Source organism: Aethalodelphis obliquidens, unplaced genomic scaffold (assembly GCF_003676395.1).
Source record: "Aethalodelphis obliquidens isolate GAN/ISIS:26980383/991018 unplaced genomic scaffold, ASM367639v1 scaffold48, whole genome shotgun sequence".
Lineage (NCBI taxonomy): Eukaryota > Metazoa > Chordata > Mammalia > Artiodactyla > Delphinidae > Aethalodelphis > Aethalodelphis obliquidens.
Window position 1 is genome coordinate 12,645,250 of NW_020837992.1, and position 20,332 is coordinate 12,665,581.

General features: G+C 35.8%; 1 protein-coding gene across 1 annotated transcript in view; it reads right to left on the minus strand.

Moving 5' to 3' along the window:
* HMCN1 (hemicentin 1) overlaps positions 1-20,332 on the minus strand; it is a 525,244-nt gene that overhangs the window by 192,673 nt on the left and 312,239 nt on the right. Inside the window, exons 37-44 of the mRNA XM_027083004.1 lie at positions 15,822-15,923; positions 14,750-14,926; positions 14,055-14,206; positions 12,786-12,909; positions 7,945-8,120; positions 5,473-5,569; positions 2,047-2,169; positions 1,125-1,286 (exon numbers count right to left, since the gene is read on the minus strand). Of these exons, the coding sequence (XP_026938805.1) occupies positions 1,125-1,286; positions 2,047-2,169; positions 5,473-5,569; positions 7,945-8,120; positions 12,786-12,909; positions 14,055-14,206; positions 14,750-14,926; positions 15,822-15,923 (1,113 nt within the window). The remainder of the gene's footprint in view (positions 1-1,124; positions 1,287-2,046; positions 2,170-5,472; positions 5,570-7,944; positions 8,121-12,785; positions 12,910-14,054; positions 14,207-14,749; positions 14,927-15,821; positions 15,924-20,332) is intronic.

Below are 20,332 nucleotides of genomic sequence, written 5' to 3' on the forward strand. Positions count from 1 at the left end.
GAAAGAAAATGGACCAGTGTTAGTAATCCTGTGTTCCAGGGCCAATCCTGTCACATACAAGCCATGTGACCTCAGCTGGTCACGGAAACTTCTCTGGGCTTAAGTTTCCACATACTTTTTTTTTTTTTTTTTTTTTTGCGGTACGCGGGCCTCTCACTGTTGTGGCCTCTCCCGTTGTGGAGCACAGGCTCCAGACGCGCAGGCTCAGCGGCCATGGCTTACAGGCCCAGCTGCTCCACGGCATGTGGGATCTTCCCGGACCGGGGCACGAAGCCGTGTCCCCTGCATCGGCAGGCGGACTCTCAACCACTGCGCCACCAGGGAAGCCCTCCACATACATTTTGGAGGCAATATTTTTGTCTCGTACCACAGCTATGCAAAGATTAAATGAGGTAATGTAAATATTTCAAATCTTATATAAATTAAATATTCTTTACAATGAGATATTTTTACATACTGTAAATGTACCCTATGGTACAATGCCATCTCCTCCATTCTGCACATACACTATCCTGCCCCCCAAAAGTTACAGCCACATTGATGTATCTGCCAGCAGCAAGCTGATGCAGATGTTCAGCTGTATTGCTGAATAAATAACAGCTAGAAAGAAGTCATTACTCTTTATTACGTCAGCACAATTAAAATTTGTGGGTCTTATGAAAGGTATAGTTGTCCCTGGGTATCCACAGGGGACTGGTTCCAGGACACCCTAAAATACCCAAATGCTCAAGTCCATTCTATATAAAATGGCATAGTATTTGCATATAAGCTATGTACATCCTCCCTTATACTTTAAATCATCACTAGATTAGTTATAATACTTAATACAATGTAAATACTGTGTAAACAGTTGTAAATACAATGTAAATGCTATGCAAACAGTTGCCTGGTGCGTGGAAATTCAATTTTTGCTTTTTGTAACTTTTTGGATTTTTTAAAAATAGTTTTCAATCTGCAGTTGGTTGAATCCATGGATGCAGGATCTGTGGCTATGGACGGCCAATTCCACACTATAACCATACTACTTTGAATGACTCTTAAAGATATGAAGAAAAAGTAAAAGGGAAGGATGGAGAGGTTTTTTAAAAAAAATTGTGCCAAAGCCTGGCTAACTAATAACTTACTGTAAACTTGCAGATTGTAGTCTTTCTTTGCTGCTCCAGCAACATTTGATGCCACACATGTATAGAGCCCTGCATCAGATTCTTCTGCAACTGAAATCTGCAACTGCCTGCCTCCAGATAAAGTTCTGACCCGCCCTGCAGAATCGGCCAGCACTGGGGAACCTGCAAAGAAAACCAAGTGGCAGAATGTGAAGCATAAATGTAAGCTGTTTTGTGTATATACTCTAATGAGTATATATACATATATATTTACTTCCTAGTTCACATACTTAAAAGGCAGAGGACACTATAATAATCTATGCAAAAAGGAGGAGGAGGAAGATGAAGAGAAGACTATCTTCTGCAAATTTTTCTTTCAATCAATATTGCATTTAAAAGAAAACATACTTAGTAAAACAAACAAAATAAAATCTTTAAGTAAAACAAGAATTATTTTTTAGATCAGCTAAAAATTTAGATGATCTGATACTTAATGGAAACAGATTATTTGTTGATGAATAACTAAAAATCGGTTCAACTGCAGAATTCAATCTTAACGTACATTACAAAACTGTCACAAATACAGCAAAAATGTTTGCTTTAAAAAACAAGAAAAATTTTAAACCTATTTTAAAGAAGAAAGAAATAGTTCATTGAATGGTGGAGTCTTGATCATTATAGCTGCCCTACAATGCATTTGATTAAAAAAGAATTAATGGAGAAAATTAATTTCTTCTTGGGAGCAGTGAGTCTCAAAACTGACAATTTTCAGGTTGATATTGTAGAAATATTGCATATGGCGCATTTAACACAAAGCAATTCTGCTGTCTGGTATTTTTGCGTGCAAACCTTAAGAAAGTTTGTTGGCATGTTTCTCAAACAAAATATAAATTGACTTAATATTTATATTTAATTTTATAAATGTCAAAGGATGAAAACTGACCTTTCTTCTTCCAAATGAGATTTGGGGGTGGAATACCACTTGATTCACACAATAGACTAATAAGATGCCCTTCAATGACTGTAGGTTGAGCAAGTTCATCAGAACCATAAATATTCGGTGGTACTGAAAGATTAAAAAAAGGAAAAATACTATTTTACACTCAAAAATAAAATTTCCCTAACACTTTGCATGTAAAAATAAAAAAGGTTCCCACTCAAATGGTACATGTAAATAATTTAGCACTTGAGGTTGACCTATCAACACCACATTAAAAGTCAACTGTAAGACCTAGAATAAATACCTAATAGCAGACTTCCCATTTTCACAGATAGAAACTTAATTATCAAAATACTCAGAGTGATATAAAAAGGAGATACAGTCTAGATATTTAGACATCTTGCACCAAAAGAAATGAAGACACTTAGCAAATTTAAATTTAACCCAGTCATTGTGCCTCTCCAGCTTTGATATCTCAGATGTTGAACAGAATAGAAAGACATCAGGCATATAACATATAGTAAAGAACAGAGGTAAGGAATTTGATCTGAGAAACAGACATGCTACCTATCCTAGATTGCACAGTCTGCATCCCCCCACTGATCTCCAGCTTCTGCTTGGAACTCTCAAAGTGAATTCTGACTACCCACACTTTACTCAAAGAGGCTGAGTCTGCATTTGCTGGTTGAACTCTCCCTTGGGACACTTTTCTGGCTGCAGTATTATCACGTGATAGATGCTTAGCCTCCCAAGCTCCTGGGAGTTGAGGAGGGGGAGAATCCTCCTCACCGCCAGTGCTGCTTCCAGCCATTGTTCAATCACCCCCATGAAAGTCACTATTCTTTTGAGGCTCATGTCACCCATTTACTTCTTTTTTTCTTATCACCATCTGTGAACCTGTCATTCTTTTTCCATTCACTGAACAATTTGGTACTTGTTTTTATCCTTTCTCTTTATATGAAGACCTGCCACATTCTGTATGAACTCAATATCCACACGCCTAAACACCTGGCTACTCAGTTCCTTGATCTGCTCATCCTGTTCTCCAACAGAGGCCATACTCTTCACCATCTAGAACACTTCTCCTATTAATTTATAAATTTAGGCCATTTTCTGACAACTGCTCTATCCTTATAGCTCTTTCACTCAACTATTCCCAATTCTCAGTTCAATGACCTAATTGAATCTCAAGTCCTTAAACCTCTCAGAAGCCTCCCAACCTAGCTGCTTACTCTTTTATTTACCAACTTCACTATCCAACTTAGATTTCATGATCAGTAATTTCAGCTAGTCCTCTGCCAATATTTTCAACTGCCTGGCACCATTGCTCTTCCTATTTGGCAATACCCTTAACTTGGGATGAATACTATAGTTCACTCTGTCATCACCTATCCCACAGATGAAAATTCTACAGAAGAAAATGACAACTACATAAATTGCCACCGCTATAAATTCATGATCTCCAGCCCAAACTCCACCTCCTCTACTCCAATGGCTTCCACTAATACAAATACTTGCAAATCTGTACCTGTAATGCAGATACTCTCTGAGATCTGGACTTTTATATCTGACTACTTAACATCTCATCTTGGATGCCTTTGAGGCACTGTCAAACTCAACTTGCCCCAAACTGAACTCAGTAACCAGTGTCATTGTCTTTCTTCTTAAGCTCTCTATGCCTACATGTGGCATAGTACCTAGAACACAGAGTCACTCTATAAATGATTTTTGAGGTCTCGACTTTCACTCCCCTATCATTCATTCTTACATTGACTGCGACCTGCTTTCCTCTTTAAGAGGCATTGGTCTACTCAGTTGTAAAGTACACTTTGTATTTTATGTCTCATTTGGCTTCTCTGCAATGTGCCATTATTCATTCGTTCATTCACTCATCTATCTAACCACGTCCAACTTATTTGTTGTCCGTGTTCTTCTTCTGGGAACACCATCGTCCCTTAGTTTCCATGACACAAGCTTTACCCAGTTTTCCTGCTCCCTCTTTGACTGCTCCTTCTCAGTTTCCCATTTGGGGGTCTCTTTTTCTGTCTCCCTTCTTATGTGATATGTGAGGGTCATTCTATACAGTACTCTTTTGTACACATTCTTCTTATTCTCGCTAAGGGATCTCAACTACTACGTATACACTCATGTCTCTAACCTCACATTTTTAGCTGTTATCTCTTTCTCCTGAGCTATAGGCTCATAATTCTGATGGCATAGAGGACAGCTTCACGTGAATAGTCTACAGGTATCTCTAATACAGCATTTTAAAAATGAATTCTTCATCTCACTTTCTAATTCATCACTCCAAATTTTTCTTTTCTTCTTTTTTTTCAACCTTTACTTGATAAGACTTAGCTCACTGTTGTCCATATTGGGAGTTATACGAACATTTTCCCCATTTGAAAGAAATGAGAAGAGAAAGGAAAGAAAGGAAATATGAAGGGAGAAAAAGGATGGAAGGAGGTAGGAACAGAAGTGAATGGTACATAACAAATATGTAGTAAATATAAATGTACTGCATAGTAAACTCTGTCGTTTAAAAGTAAATCCTTTTACAGGTGAATGATAATACTTCTTACAATTTTCCTCAAGATTTTTAAAAATGATAATAATGATTTATAATTAACAAGTCATTTTATACATAAAATATTTATTCTCTATTGGAATTAGATTACTTCCTCTACCTATTTTTATTTTAAAATGTGTTTTTGAATTAACTTTTATAATCAAAGGTAAATTTCAGGTTATTATCTCAAAAATTAAAAAGTTTAAACAAATACAATCAAAATTAAGAGAGCTTAATATGTTATAAATGAATTTAAAGAAGTACTTAAAATAAAGGTGAATATGTAGGAAATGGGAACACTTTTGAACATAGTGTAACAACTACAGTGATATAAAAGTTGTGACTATTCCTAAGAATTATCTTGATTAGTAATAGTAAAACTTCAAGCAAGAATAGCTTTGCACATTCGTCAGCAGAGTAATCCCATCTCCCACCCACAAGTGCACGTGTCCTCTTTCTCTCACACAAATATAATTCACATACACAATTTAGCCTTTTGACTTATTTTCAATTGACCAACACACTCTCTGTTCATGGAGAACACTCAATCATTAGAGGATCTCAGTTGTAGAAGCTAAAAGGCATATTAATCAGGCAGGAGAGCAGAACTGTTCTACATCAAAGTTACAGTGACCAACATGTTTAGGTTCAAGAAATCTGTCTAGTTGCTCTTGAATTAATTATATAAGCTGATGTTCAGGACAGTTCAGCATCATTTAAACATATTAATTAGTGTCCATGTCTGTATTATGATCAATTTTAGTTACGTGGTTGGTTATTTTAAGAACTGACACAAAGAATCAAAGATTAAACCACAAGCTGTATCATTTGCTTTACAATCAGGGGCTGATCCCACTTACCCCAAATGTTGACATTATAGTTTTTCTCAGTTTTTCCAGCAACATTTGTTGCCTCACAAGTGTAACGACCACTGTCTTGAACCTGAGCATCTTCAATCTGAAAACAAAATCATGCTTTGAAACCACAGTTTCTATTTTGTAAGTAATTGGGGCTTTTCTATTAATGTTATTTGTGATCTCTGATTTTTCATTTGTGTTCTGAAGGTTTTCAAACATATAAAAAATAGAGGGAACAGTAAAATGGATGGCTATATGCCCATCACCCACATTCAACACTTATCAAGATTCAGCAATTCTTTTATGTCATACCTTATTTGAATCTCATTAATTTTACTGGTTGAAGGTCTAGAAAGGCCTTTTAAATACGATTCAGATAAAATAACAAAAAAGTCACAATTAATTTCTGAATATGTTATTCAGGGCTTTAAATATACAATCTTTCCATGCCCAGGTCCTCGTTCAGTAAAATAATACCCATACTATTAATTTATTATGTCTTCTCCTATCTTGGGTTTGTAAGCTTCTTCAAGCCAGGTATTATACTCAATTAGTCTCAATCTCCTAATACCCAGTTTGGTGCTTGGTAGATAACTGAATACCAGTAAATACTTTCCATATATTTATCTGCAACATACATTAATACTCATTTATCATTTATTCATAGACCTTTCAGCAGTTATTGAGAATCTTGTACCAGGTACTATAGGTAAAAGATACAAAGAAGTATGGTGTGATATATGGTTTCTGACTTGAGTTTTCAATCTAGTTGAGAATATAATGTATGTGAACATAAAAAAAAGAGTTTAATAATAAACAAGGTATAAATAAGAATATAAGATAATCTAAGAGGTACAACAAACAGTATATAATTGCTGAAAGCTTTGAAATCAATTGCTAAAACATTCTAAAGAGAATCATTGGAGATGGAGTTATCATTAAAAGTATTTAGTACAGCAGGGGTACACTAGAAGTTTTCATTTCCATGAGGTCTTCACCCTATGTTCCTTCCTATGGACCCACACATTCCAGGGTGCCTGGCTAGCCTCAGTGGTGGAGACTCAGTGGATCCTAGGATTTCTTCACCATCACCTCTCTCCTGGCTTCCCAACTCTATTGGGATCCGTGCTCTGAAGAAATGAACTTCTCTACTCACTAAAATTTGCTAGGAGAGTTCTAATCACGTATAGCTCTCCCCTAGCAGTGCTGGGACCTGTGGTTTGTACAATCGTCTCCCTCTATCATTCAGTCAGAGCTGAGGTTTGACAATTCTACCAGCTGCCTTCTTGAACTCTGGGGTCTGCCTCTGAGAAGGCGCAGTGCTTTTTGCTTTTTTTTTTTGCTTTTTTCCCCCCTATATAGCTCAATTGACTTATCCTACTTTCCTCCATCAGTGACTCCGGCCTTTCCTTCCTCACCGGCTCCATCGTTACAGGATCATAATTACGAACGACTCCATCCTCTTGCCTCCAATATACACTTTCACCTCCCTCTCACTCTCTCCTATACTTCTATCCTCCTTGTGTAAGCGTCTTAGTTTCCTTTGTGTTGAAAATCATTATCCATTTCCCAAGACTCTCCTTGTTTGACAGTAATAATAGTCCTTTAACTAGAAACTATGTGGTTAGCAGCATGGATTCTGAAGCTATACTCCTGTATTCAAATCCCATTTCTGCCTCTTAGTAACCGTAGGCAGATTACTTAGCCATTCTTTCAATTCTAAATACGGTTATTGAGGATTTTATAAATACTCCAATGGCCTCTTGGCTTCCTGAGTCCTAATTCCTTAAGTTGGCTTTCAATGTTAGCTCTTATTTCGCTTAAATCAACGTAGTCCACCTTATTTCCAAAATTCACTTTGTTAAATTGTTTCAGTCACACTAGCTTACTTGCTTCCCGTAATCAGGCCTTTTGTCCTATCTACCCATAAAAAGCCAAGTAGCTTTCCAAGACTATTCTGGACAACCACAGCCTCACGTTTTGCTATCTTTCCCAAATGTACTGTCTATATCATCCACTTGGTAATTAACTTAGAGACTTGGAGCACTCATTGCATTTTTCATGAGCTGTTAAATTTTCCTATATTTATGCAAAATTGGAAGACATTTTGCATAAATGTGTCATACTTTTTTGCATCCCTATGCAGAGCACCTAGAATGGGTATTTGCTGATTGGCTGAATGACTGAAGATGATGCACTCCTTAGAATATTTCTATAATATTTTCCTAGAAGTATTTTTGAATGGCTTCTGGCTACAAACATGAATTGACAGTTAAGTATAATATTTAAACCTTACTAAGCATAAAACTGAAAAATATTACAAACCTCATTAATAAAAGGGTTCCTCGAATTTTATAAGATGAAATTAGTAGAATACTTGTAAAGTTTAATAGCGGTACTATTTTGATAGTGGTGATACCAAAGCCGTGAGCTTAGGAATAATATAAGAAGCAATAAATGAATCTATAGGCTTACCTTTAACACACTTCCATTTTCAGTGACACTGAGGCCTGGTTTCTTCAGCAAGGGGTGGCCGTCTTTTAACCAGGTCAGAGTCGGTGGGGGAACTGCATCACTTTGACATAGTAACTCCACAGCTTGGCTAATGAGGATAGAGACGTTCTGTTCTTCTCCCATAATATTTGGTGCAACTAAGTGAAAGATGGGTTTTCCCTCAGGATAAAAGAGGCCAGCATACTGCTTATCTTTACTAATCATCAGGACATATACTGAATAACTTTATTAGTTCTTTTAAGATGTAGGATCACAGTAATTCTAACATACCCTCTGCACATCATTTCGTTCAGAATCAAGTGTTCATAAATCACTGATTAATGTGTTCCTGTTGAATAGAAGTAGTTTTTTCACTAACTTTTCATGTAAAAAAGTTTTAGAACTGGAAGTTCTCACCAAGTGCCCACTTAAGAAACTTCTTGAACTAGATGTCACCACTTAAGATTTTCAAAGCATTAAACCACTCATGAAATATTTTGGAAATAACAATGTATTAAAGCAAACACATTTTTGATGTTTATTTTTGCAAAAGAAAATAAATTTCATAAATATAGAGGCAAAATAAAAAAGTAGAGTTGAAAGAGATCATCCTGTCCCACCTCAGTTTGCAAAACATAAGATGGGTGACAGATAAGAGCTTATTTGAAATAACGTGACTAATTGGTGGCAAAACTAGGAGTCTTCTGACTTGCAGTTTAGAGCTCATTTTGGTTTTTCACGGTGCCTTGTCAGTTTTCTATGGAATAAAGACCATGTGGGATAAATGATACATTAAAGACCAAACTAAAACAGTGACCAGCTGTACAGCATACAACTACATAAAAAGAAGAAATGAGTTGAAATTTTGATGAGATTAAAATTAGAATTCCCTGGCTATAAGGCTTGTCAGATCGTGAAATATGTTCTTGGAGAAGTTTAAGGAACTGCATTCCCTTGGGTGTATTAAAAAATAGAGTAAACAATCATTTGTCTCAGATGGTCGAGGTACAGCCCTGCCAAGAATTAGACGGTGGGCTCCATAAGCTCTCAAGGACTCTTTCAGGCTTATATTTATAATAATTCAAAATCATGAACTAATGATAAAATCAGGCCTGTTATAAAAGGGCCACTCCAAAAAAGCACAGAGGGGAATTTCCTCAGCCATTTCTCACTAAATCCCATAACTATTTAGGATTGTAGGAAACCTACCATATTTGTAGTTTTTTTGGTTTTGTTTTTTTTTACAAGAAAGGTTAAGTTTCATTGAAATGAATCCTAAAGGATATTCCAAATGCTTTGGTAGAAATAAGATTTTTGTGGTAAGAAACATTATGATAGTCCATTGGCCATTGTTTCCAGCTTGGTACTGTTGCATGTGGCAAAATGACAATGAACGCAGGGTACTTAAGCTAGTCCCTATAGCTTAAGGGGCTATAACCAGGAGGTTATATAACCGTGTTCTATAACCAGGAGGTTTCTCTGCTACCATGTCTTTTACACAGGGAAAGGCATTTGAACTAGAGGGTATTTCTTATGCTGTTTCTGGATGCAGGACTTGTGTTAAACCCAAAGGAAATGAGGCTAACAAAAGAAACTCCATGCACAATGGTTGGAACAGATCAGTGGAACTTTTGGGCAGAGATCTGTGATGCCCGTCCTGCTAAATTTAACAGCACACAGACATGTGGCTTTCCAAAAGCCTAAAGTAATCTACGGGTGACAGAAAAGAGTGGGATTGTTTTTAACATGTGAGACAACAGATAAAAGATATACAACTAGTCTGTTTGAGATGAAAACTTCTATAATCTCAGCAAAATCAGCACAATGAGTGCCATCTTCTAAGATATTATGAAAAAAAGATATATTCACCAGTCTTAGCATAGAGAGTCCTAAATACAACTTCACAGTTGGAAATAATTTCAGGTTAAGTCTGTCCTCTGTGGATAAAAATGTACCACAACTATATAAAATATGTTTATCTCAGATTATTTGTAGAATTTACAAAAGAGCATGGATTCTTTATGACTGCTTGTAGACGTAAAAGTCAGAAACAATTCAAGAAAGCAGAATGCTAATTTATTTCCAAATATTTTTCCTTCAATTACTTTTCTTTAAGCTAAATGAGTTGAATCAAACTCAATTTTTTTCAATTGAGAGGAAAAATACAAAAACAGTAGAGTAGGGCTTCCCTGGTGGCGCAGTGGTTGAGAGTCCGCCTGCCGATGCAGAGGACACGGGTTTGTGTCCCGGTCCGGGAAGATCCCACATGCCGCGGAGCGGCTGGGCCCGTGAGCCATGGCCGCTGAGCCTGCGCGTCCGGAGCCTGTGCTCCGCAACGGGAGAGGCCACAGCAGTGAGAGGCCCGCATACCGCAAAAAAAAAAAAAAAAGAAAAAAAACAAAAAAAAGAAGAATAAAAAAGAGTATTTGTTTCTTAAAGAACATAAATTAAAGCAAATCTAATTACAGTCAAGGATATATATTACCTCAGCACAACTATTTTTTTCTGCCCTTTCATTTCCAACTTTTTGTTTAGTCTGAGAAGAGAACAAGCTTCTACCGTTTAGATCCTCAGCTTCCTTAGATGTTATCCCTATTCTGCTTTGCAGTCATGTTGCTTAGGAAGGGGTGTGTTGTGTCTGTTTCTCATCCTACGCGTTATACTTGTGAAATGTAATTACACAAGTCAGAATTGCCACAGGGTTATGCTTGTTAAAACACCGGGGAGTGTGTGATCTCTAAGAAAGTTCTCAGGGCTTCAGTTTAAAGATAAGGTACTACAGGAATCCAAAGCATTTAAAAACTCTATCCTCATGTTTCAGCACCTAAGAGTATGGTGATGCATACTCCAAATTGATACCAGGGAGAAACAGTTTTAATGAACTACTCTTGTAATTGTAGGGAAAGCTATGTTACACAGTGTCTGCTCCTCCTACACCACCACACTCTACCATGTAAATCTGACGGGGACTTACCTCTGAGGCTGCAGATTCATCATGCACCAAATAGATCCAAGATTGCCAAGGTTACTATCACAAATTTAGGAATATAATATAGGGACATAATACGAATAGTAGAACATAGACTGGAAGCTAATTTCACATTAAAAACCTGTTTTAATCTGGCACTTCTTTGACATTCAAAATATATACACACAGCAAGTTACTAAACACATACGCACATTCTAAAACATACGCGTGGGCTGGCTACTAAACACATACGCACATTCTAAAACATACGCATGGGCTGGCTACTAAACACATACGCACATTCTAAAACATACGCATGGGCTGGCTACTAAACACATATGCACATTCTAAAACATACGCATGGGCTGGCTAGCCACTTGACTTTTATAACAGAGGGAAGATTCTGGTTTTCAGACTAAAAAGGTAGTATGGGGGTACTTAATAAATGATAAAAAGTAGTGACGCACATCTTCATAACTCCTGAAAAACATCAACTCTCTATCACCTCCCAGGTCCACTTTTGACACTAACCAGTGCAGAAATGGAAGCAGTCAATCCCAGATTTTCAGGGCTGACTAAAACCCAGTGAATACCGATGTTTGCTTGCTCATCTGCTTGCTTGTTCATGATTGAAGGAGCTGTTGTGTCACATACTTAGATTGATGCATCATTCTCTAAGGATAGTTTAGATTGGAAACATTCCAGTTCTTCATAAAGCATAAAAGTGACCCATTAAGGGAAGGAGTTAGATTCCTTGCAGTTGGGCATTTTAGACCCTCTGTTATCTCAGACACAGAGCACCAGCTGGAGGCTAGATACAGACCCATGCCAACTGCAGAAGCAACAAAAAAGAGGGATGCATAATAAGCCTTGGGTAATTTATTGATGCCAGCTGGGATTTTTTAGCTTAATTAGAGATGCATGGCATCCATGTTGAGACAAGGGGCCTTTTTATTAAAAAATGTGGACTTATTACGTAAGTTATTTGTGATGATTACATTTGTTTTGGCAAACTCAAAAAGGGAAGTCAATCCACATGGCCTGGAGGTAAAAAAAAAAAAAAAAAAAGTAATATATTTTGAACAGGAGTAAATTATTTGGAAGTGAGGTAGGACTTAGAAGAGAAGGCTTGCATTAAACAGATACTCTTTGAGGACTACAGAACAAATCCATTATTCCAGGAACCAAGAATATAATGCAAGTAAAACCCTGAAAAAGTTCTAAATGCAAAGGTATACTAAAATGTGGAATGACAAGTGTAATCTATGAATGGAGGCCATTGAGGCCCCAACTTTGTTCCAGGGGCCTCTTGGTGTGATGGAATCAGACCTTTCCTTTTGTACCTTACAGCTGCATCATAGGTAGGAAGAAAAAATACTTGAATTTTGCCTAAGTTTATGTTTAGTTTAACTTTTGCTTCTCAAATATCCTTTAATTCATAGACATAGTACTGACTATAAAATATGCTGATTATACATATAATTGAAAAGTAAGAAAATCCAGGCTTCGAGTAGAATAGATCAAGAGAGCTACTTGAACAGAGCTTTGCTTTAGGGAGAAGAATGTCTTCCAAACTGCAAAGATCTCTCCATAGTCATGTTCTTCAGAGTGCTCCATAAAAACAACACCCTACATGCTGGATGTATGCATCTTTATTTCTCAGAACTTCAATAAAGGAAAATCAAAGTCAAATATAAGGCAGAAAGGGTGACTCTGATTTAATTAACCTTGTAATATTTTGATAATTTCTATTGTTCACAGCTCTTTATTGTCAAAAACTTTCTTAACTTCCTCAATGACATTAGGACTTAAACACAGCTATATCAGAGCAGAAGTAATTATTAAAATGTCTCACCATATACTCTGAGGTCAATGTCCCTTTGTTTCTCCCCAGCAGCATTTACTGCCACACAGGTGTATCTCCCCGTATCACTGATTTGCGCGCTGGTCAAGGCTAGGATGCGGCCCCCAGACAGAACCTGTTGATGAACATAAAGCTAAAGAACCAACATATCTCCTGAGAATTGTAGGTGTAAACATACTTTTTCAATTATTTTCTGAGATTGATCAACTGAACATTTGCCTCTAGAAGGATTTCTACTTGGATGTTTTAAAGAGGGCAAGCATCATTTAATCCCCTTCTCATCTTATCTGTGGAGGACGACAGAGGCTAGAACCAAACTTGGTAATAACCACTGAACACAACTCTCTACATACAGGATCAAGTGAAGATCCAACTTTATCAATACTTACTACAGAAAGAGAAAAAGCCACCAGGGGAGAAAGACAAGAAGAAGTGGGAATAAGAGGAGCTAATCCTCCTCTTAATTTTTCTTTGAGAGAAAAAGTAAGAAGGTAAAATTAACAGCATGGTAGCAGTCAAATAAATTAATTAGTCACATTCATTGTCCTTTTATCCCACTGATGTAGTTGTACCTTTAATATTGACATGGACTCTGGATAGTCTATGATCCCAAATTCTGCAAGCAATGGATTTTCAAGAAAAGCTCAAGAAGTAGAATGGTGGAGTAACTATGCTCTCTGCTAAGCAAAGCAAAATTGAAGTACACTTTCAATGAGATATATGTGTTTCCGTATTTTAAATTTTGAGTCAGTGCAATGTACTTAAATTTTTTTGTCAGACTCAAATTTCACTTCTCATAATGTTGCCTTTATAATTTTTCTTTATATGATGTTTTAGTAGAAGTAAATACACTCTGTGTAAATATTTACTCTGAAGTAAATATTCTGATTATTTCCAGACATTTAAATATAACGTCTACCAAAAAATTCCTGTTTTTATTGTTGATGAACATTTCTTTGCATAGGGTATCTTTTATGGTGGTGGCAGAGAGTTGGGGGGGAAGTAGAAAGTATATAAAACAATGGTCAAAATATAGCACTACATATGAGATAAGGGAACTCTTAGATATACTGAGCTTTTAATGAATTGTTTAGAAATCACAACTGTGTGCCCATGGTATTTATGGATGTATACGGGTACATGTTTGGATAACATTTGTGAATCCTTGCTCTCCAAATCCCTTTAATAGTTTTACTTGTTTATACTTCCTGTATTGAATAATTAGATGGTAGATTTCACTTAAGGAATGACAGAGAGTACCTGTATCCCATTAGTGAAACTAGCGACAGGGCTCCCATCTTTCAACCAGGTCAGACTTGGGGCAGGGATACCTCTGGCTTCACATTCTAACCTCACCAGGTTATTAACTACCACTGCCACCATGTTATTGCTGCCAGAAATTGATGGGGGCACTGAAAAGGAATAAAAAAATAAATAAAATTAAGATATGTTAACATCATGGAATATTACATCTCAAAATAATAAAACTATATGTTGTGTCCACAGTAATGTTTTACATTTTTATTTCTTGATTTCCAGGCTTTGTGTGTATCTGTGTGTGTTTCCTTACACTGTATCTACTCTAGTATGTTAACTATGAACTCCTCTTAAAAGCATTATTAGAGATAATAACTTGGAAACATTTCTTGAACTAAAACCTATGATTCTGACAGACAATATTTACAAACAGGGCCAATGTCATTAGCTGATAAGACTGTTGATGACTATTTGCAGCAATTCATCTAAAGAAAACTTAAGTTCAATAGCATGTGAAAATAGAGCATTTAATGGGAATCAGAAAATATAAACGCTTATCAGTTTTAGAATACTGCATTCTTAAGTAAAGATGACAATAACACATTCTGTTAAATATTTACACTAGAATTTTATAGATGCACTTAATCATTTTGAATGCTTCTTCACTCCAGGATGAATCTAGGAGAAGTAGCACTAACCATGGACCTGTAGACTATAAAATAACTCTGTAGCTCCAGCTGAGTTGATGGCCACACATTTATATATGCCAGCATCTGTGATCTGGGCGCTTTCGATATTGATGATCTGTCCTCTGTTCAAGAAAGTCATGCTACTGGAACCTAACAGTGGACGATTATCTTTGTACCATGTAATAGCTGCAAGGGGAAGAGGACAGAAACCCATCTTTTTAAAACTTTTCATTTAAAAGCTCAATACACACACTAAATCGAAGCTTAACTACAACAGTAACAATTGCTTTATTCTTATGCTTATCATCTTATTTTAATCTGTTTAATTATCTCTCTAGGGTTGATTTTTAGGAGGAGGTAAACTAGAAAAACATGAATAGCCAAGCCAATATAAGAGTCCTGAAGTGAACTTATAAAAATAATATTCTTTACATTATCTCTAATGTATTAGGTTGGCCAAAAAGTTCATTTGGGTTTTTCCATACAATCTTACAGAAAAACCTGAACGAATTTTTTGGCCAATCCAATATCAGTATTTGTTTGATAGCAAACTTTTAACCGATTCTATTTCTTTTGGTGTAGTATATATTCCTCTCATCTATAAAATTTTGTTTATGCATCTAATCAAAACCAAACACTATATATACTATTAGCCTCAAAATTTTTATATTATTATTGATTAGTATGAATAACTTACTGGTGATGAAAATCAACAAAATAATAGTCTCATCAAATGAATGATTTATAAAGATAATCAATTGAGACTAGATAAAAATATATTTTTCAACAAAAATTTATATACAATACCATTGTGGGTTCTGTGGTCATAGTAAGGACAGTAAGATAATTATTCACATATTTCTACATTGTTTAAATGAGTAAATTATTTCATGTAGTTAAAAGCAATGAAAATTCAAAAATATCATCCACCTAATGATATCCTTAACAATATTTTACCCTTGAAATATATTCTATAATATTTCCCTTATTAGTAATTACTATATTATGCTTATAAACAGATTTAGCAATTCGCAGAAATCTTAAAATGTTAATAAGCTACAGAGTCCACAAACACACCTACCAGGTGAGGGATTTCCAGTTGCCTTACACTCCAGCTGTATGGGGTTGTTCACTACCACGGTCTCATTCAGCATCTTCCCTGCATCCTCCAGACTGGGTGGTTCTGTAAGAAGCCCAAACAGATAATTAGCAAACACAAATAGAATATTTAAACTGAAATTGTTTGCTCACTGGGAATTGTCATTTCTTTCTTTCTTTCTTTCACTTATATACAATGATATATTTGGAATAAAACTAAAGTAGACTATTAAGTAGTACTGAAGAACAGGATGGAAAAAGATGTTAATAGGTTTTCTGGATCATCCATTTCTCTATGCCTAGACAGGAAAAGCCTTAGAACTGTAGATTAGTAGAGAAGTAAAAGAAAGCTAAAGGAGTATTTTTTTTAATTCCAATAAATCTGACTGGTCTGATGATGAATTGCCTTTACCAAGAAGTAATCTAACACATTTGAACTCTTTCAGGGAAGGACATGGGTATTCCTCAAAATATCTGACTTTACCTTAGTACAGTACTATCGTAAACCATTTCAGAGGGATTAAAATCATTTTTTGTTTGTTTATTAGAGTTTTTTCTTTTGATATGAAAGTTACAGTTAAATTGTTAGTAAAATAAAACAGAAAACTACATTTTCAACTTTAAGTAATCACAGATAATGCTGCTCTATTTTTAATGTATTTATAAAGTAGGAATTCAGAAAGTCTAAGAGGCATAGTGTAAAAGTAATGACAACTTGGAACAGCAATGCTCTACATCTTCTGTCTCAAGGAGTGTAGGAGGGATGCCAGGAGAAAAACAAAATTACAAGTAAACTAGAGATCTTACCTTACTTGGAAAAGATGCTACAGATATGTTAGCTTTAAGGTTTATATAAAAATACATTTTAAAGATTTGCTAAATTTAACTTATCCAATGCATGAGAGCCCCTGACCTCTGCCTCATATACAATTAAACAATTGACCCATTAATCTAGCAAAAACAGAGAAAGGGGAAAGGAGAAAAGGGAACAAGAAAAATTACAAGAACTAAACAAGATGGCAGAAATAAAATCAAATATATAAATCAAGAGCATAAATGTGAATTAGTTCATTTTCTTGGTCAATAGAGAAATATTTAACACTATTTGAGGGTTAACAGTATTTTTTAAAATTAAAAAGCACAAGCAAAACAATTGCAAAAATACTGACAATAAAGAGCTGGACAAAGGTATACCAGAACAACAAGTGTGATATCAATTTCTGACATACTGTTATACAAGACAAAAATAATGCTTTCTATTGACTGAACTGTTACAATTCAGAAAGAATCCACTATAATGATAATGCTTTATGCACTGAATAAAAAAGCAAAAATCGTTAAATAGCAGAGAAAATTTGAAAAACTGAAAAGTACTGTATTTTAGTACACCTTTCTTAGAAATTGACTATGCAGTGAAACAAAACATAAAGTTACAAATAATTTGAGAACTAAAATTACCCATCCATACTGTATGTGTGTATATACAATACATATAATATACACATACACATATGTATTTGTGTATTTATGGTTAACAAAGAATACATATTATTTTCAAATGCCAACAGAATATTTTCAAAACAGACTATATATTAGGCCATAAAAAGTCAATAAAGCATTTATAACCATAATTTAATAAAACCATAATAAAAAAAACAGAACTCAGTAATAAAATATAAAGTTCTCTACATGGAGAAAAAATTTATTAAAAAGGAAATCAAGACAGAAGTATAGAAGTAGAAAAAATAAATTAGAATGAGATTGATTAAAAACTAAAACCTATGGAATGTCACTAAACAGTAAGTACTCAAAAAAAATCTTAAAGCCCTAATTAATATATTAAAAACTAAGAAATAATGAAAATAAATGTTCCAATCATTCAACTCAGATTCCAGAAAAAGACCAATAAAATAAGCCAAAGAAGTCAGGAATAAAGAAATAATAAAAATAAAAGCAGAAGACTACACCAAAGAAAGCAAACAAGCAAAAGAAATAACAAAAGAAGACAATAAAACTCAAAGCTGCTTTCTGACAAGTTTAAAATAAAGTCTGTCCTCAAAAGTAGATGTTCTTGTGAGTCATATTTATTTTCTTGGAAGTTGTTCCTAAAGACAAAGCCTAGACTCCACTCCTCCTTCATACCTGTAGTTCCTTTGTATCCATCTAATGCAATGTATTAACCCCTCCTGCTTGAAATGCCTAGAATGTTTCTGTTTTCTGCACTAAATTCTGATTTATGATATGGTATTTAAGGACAAAAGACCTTTAAATATGGCTATCTGACTTTTCCAACTGGAAAGGAAAAATAATTAGTCCACGGCGCCTTCTTTCAAAACAGTTATTTAAATACTAACTTGAAGCCTTCTGGACGAAAGTGATCACTGAAGGCTTTGACAGACTATGTAGCAGCTGCAATAAAACAACATGGTAAGAATAAGAAATAAAAGAGCTGTGGAGTGGGCTGGCTATTTTTCATTTCACTAAAGGACTGAAAGAAAAAAAGATTAGATGTCAGCAAGAATGGCAGAGTAAAGACTGAAAATACATGCCTCCATTAAAAAACAAAAAAGAACACTGGAAAAATTATCAAAACCAACTTTTTCACAACTCTGGAAATTAAACAAAGGCTTGCAATAATTAAAAAAGTGATTATTCAAGAAAAACAGCAAAATCTAATTAAGAACAGCGAGGTTTATGACATTTTACCTCACTCTATTCCCATCACTCTCTCCCTACCTCAGCAGTAAGGCTGAAAGCAAAGAGCTCTGCAACCACAGTGAAAAAAGCAGCCAAGTAGAAAGTGGATAGTAGAATGCGTTTGGGTTCCTGGAAGGAGCTTCAAGAGGGCCGAGGAGTAGGACGTGGAGATCAACTTCCTCCCCACAAATACATCAAAAATACACCTACATGTGGACTAACTCCTACAGAACACTTCCTGAACGCTAGCAGAAGCCCTCAGACTTCCCAAAAGGCAAGAAACTCACCACGTACATGGCTGTGTGGCTGACAGTCTTGGTGCTCCAGCTGGGTGTCAGGCCTGAGCCTCTAAGGTGGGAGAGCTGAGTTCAGGACATTGGACCACCAGAGACCTCCCAGCCCCACATAATATCAATCAGTGAGAGGTCTTCCAGAGATCTCCATCTCAATGCTGAGACCCAGCACCACTCAATGACCAACAAGCTCCAGTGCTGGACACCCTATGCCAAACAACTAGCAAGACAGGAACACAACCCCAGCCATTAGCAGACAGGCTGCCTAAAATCGTAATAAGCACACAGACACCCCAAAACACACCACTGGATGCGGTCCTACTCACGAGACAGATAAGATCCAGCCTCATCCAACAGAACACAAGAACCAATCCCCTCCACCAAGGAAGCCTACAAAACGTGCCAAACCAACGATATCCACGGGGGACAGACACCAAAAACAAAGGGGAACTAGGACCCTGCAGCCTGCGAAAAGGAGACCACAAACACAGTAAGTTAAGCAAAATGAGAAGACAGAGAAATAAGCAGCAGATAAAGGAACAAGGTAAAAACCCACTAGTCCAAACAAATGAAGAGGAAATAGGCAGTCCACCTGAAAAAGAATTCAGAGTAATGATAGTAAAGATGATCCAAAATCTTGGAAATAGAATGGAGATAAGACAAGAAACGTTTAACAAGGACCTAGAAGAATAAAGAGCAAACAAACAACGATGAACAACACAATAAATGAAATTTAAAATTCTCTAGAAGGAATCAATAGCAGAACAAATGAGGCAGAAGAACAGACAAGTAACCTGGAAGATAAAATAGAGCAAATACCTACTGCAGAGCAGAATAAAGAAAAAACAATGAAAAGAACTGAGGACAGGCTCAGAGACCTCTGGGACAACATTAAACACACCAATGTTCGAATTATAGGGGTCTGAGAAGAAGAAGAGAAAAAGAAAAGGACTGAGAAAATAGTTGAAGAGATTATAGTTGAAAAATTCCCTAACATGGGAAAGGAAATAGTTAATCAAGTCCAGGAAGCACAGAGAGTCCCATACAGGATAAATCTAAGGAGAAACACACCAAGACACATATTAATCAAACTAATAAAAATTAAATACAAAGAAAAAATATTAAAAGCAGCAAGGGAAAAGCAACAAATAATATACAAGGGAATCCCCATAAGGTTAACAGCTGATCTTTCAGCAGAAACACTGAAAGCCAGAAGGGAGTGGCAGGACATATTTAAAGTGATGAAAGGGAAAAACCTACAACCAAGATTACTCTACCCAGCAAGGATCTCATTCAGATTTGATGGAGAAATTAAAACCTCTACAGACAAGGAAAAGCTAAGAGAATTCAGCACCACCAAACCAGCTATACAACACATGCTAAATGAACTTCTCTAGGCAGGAAACATTAGAGAAGGAAAAGACCTATAAAAACAAACCCAAAACAATTAAGAAAATGGTAATAGGAACATACATATCAATAATTACCATAAATGTAAATGGAT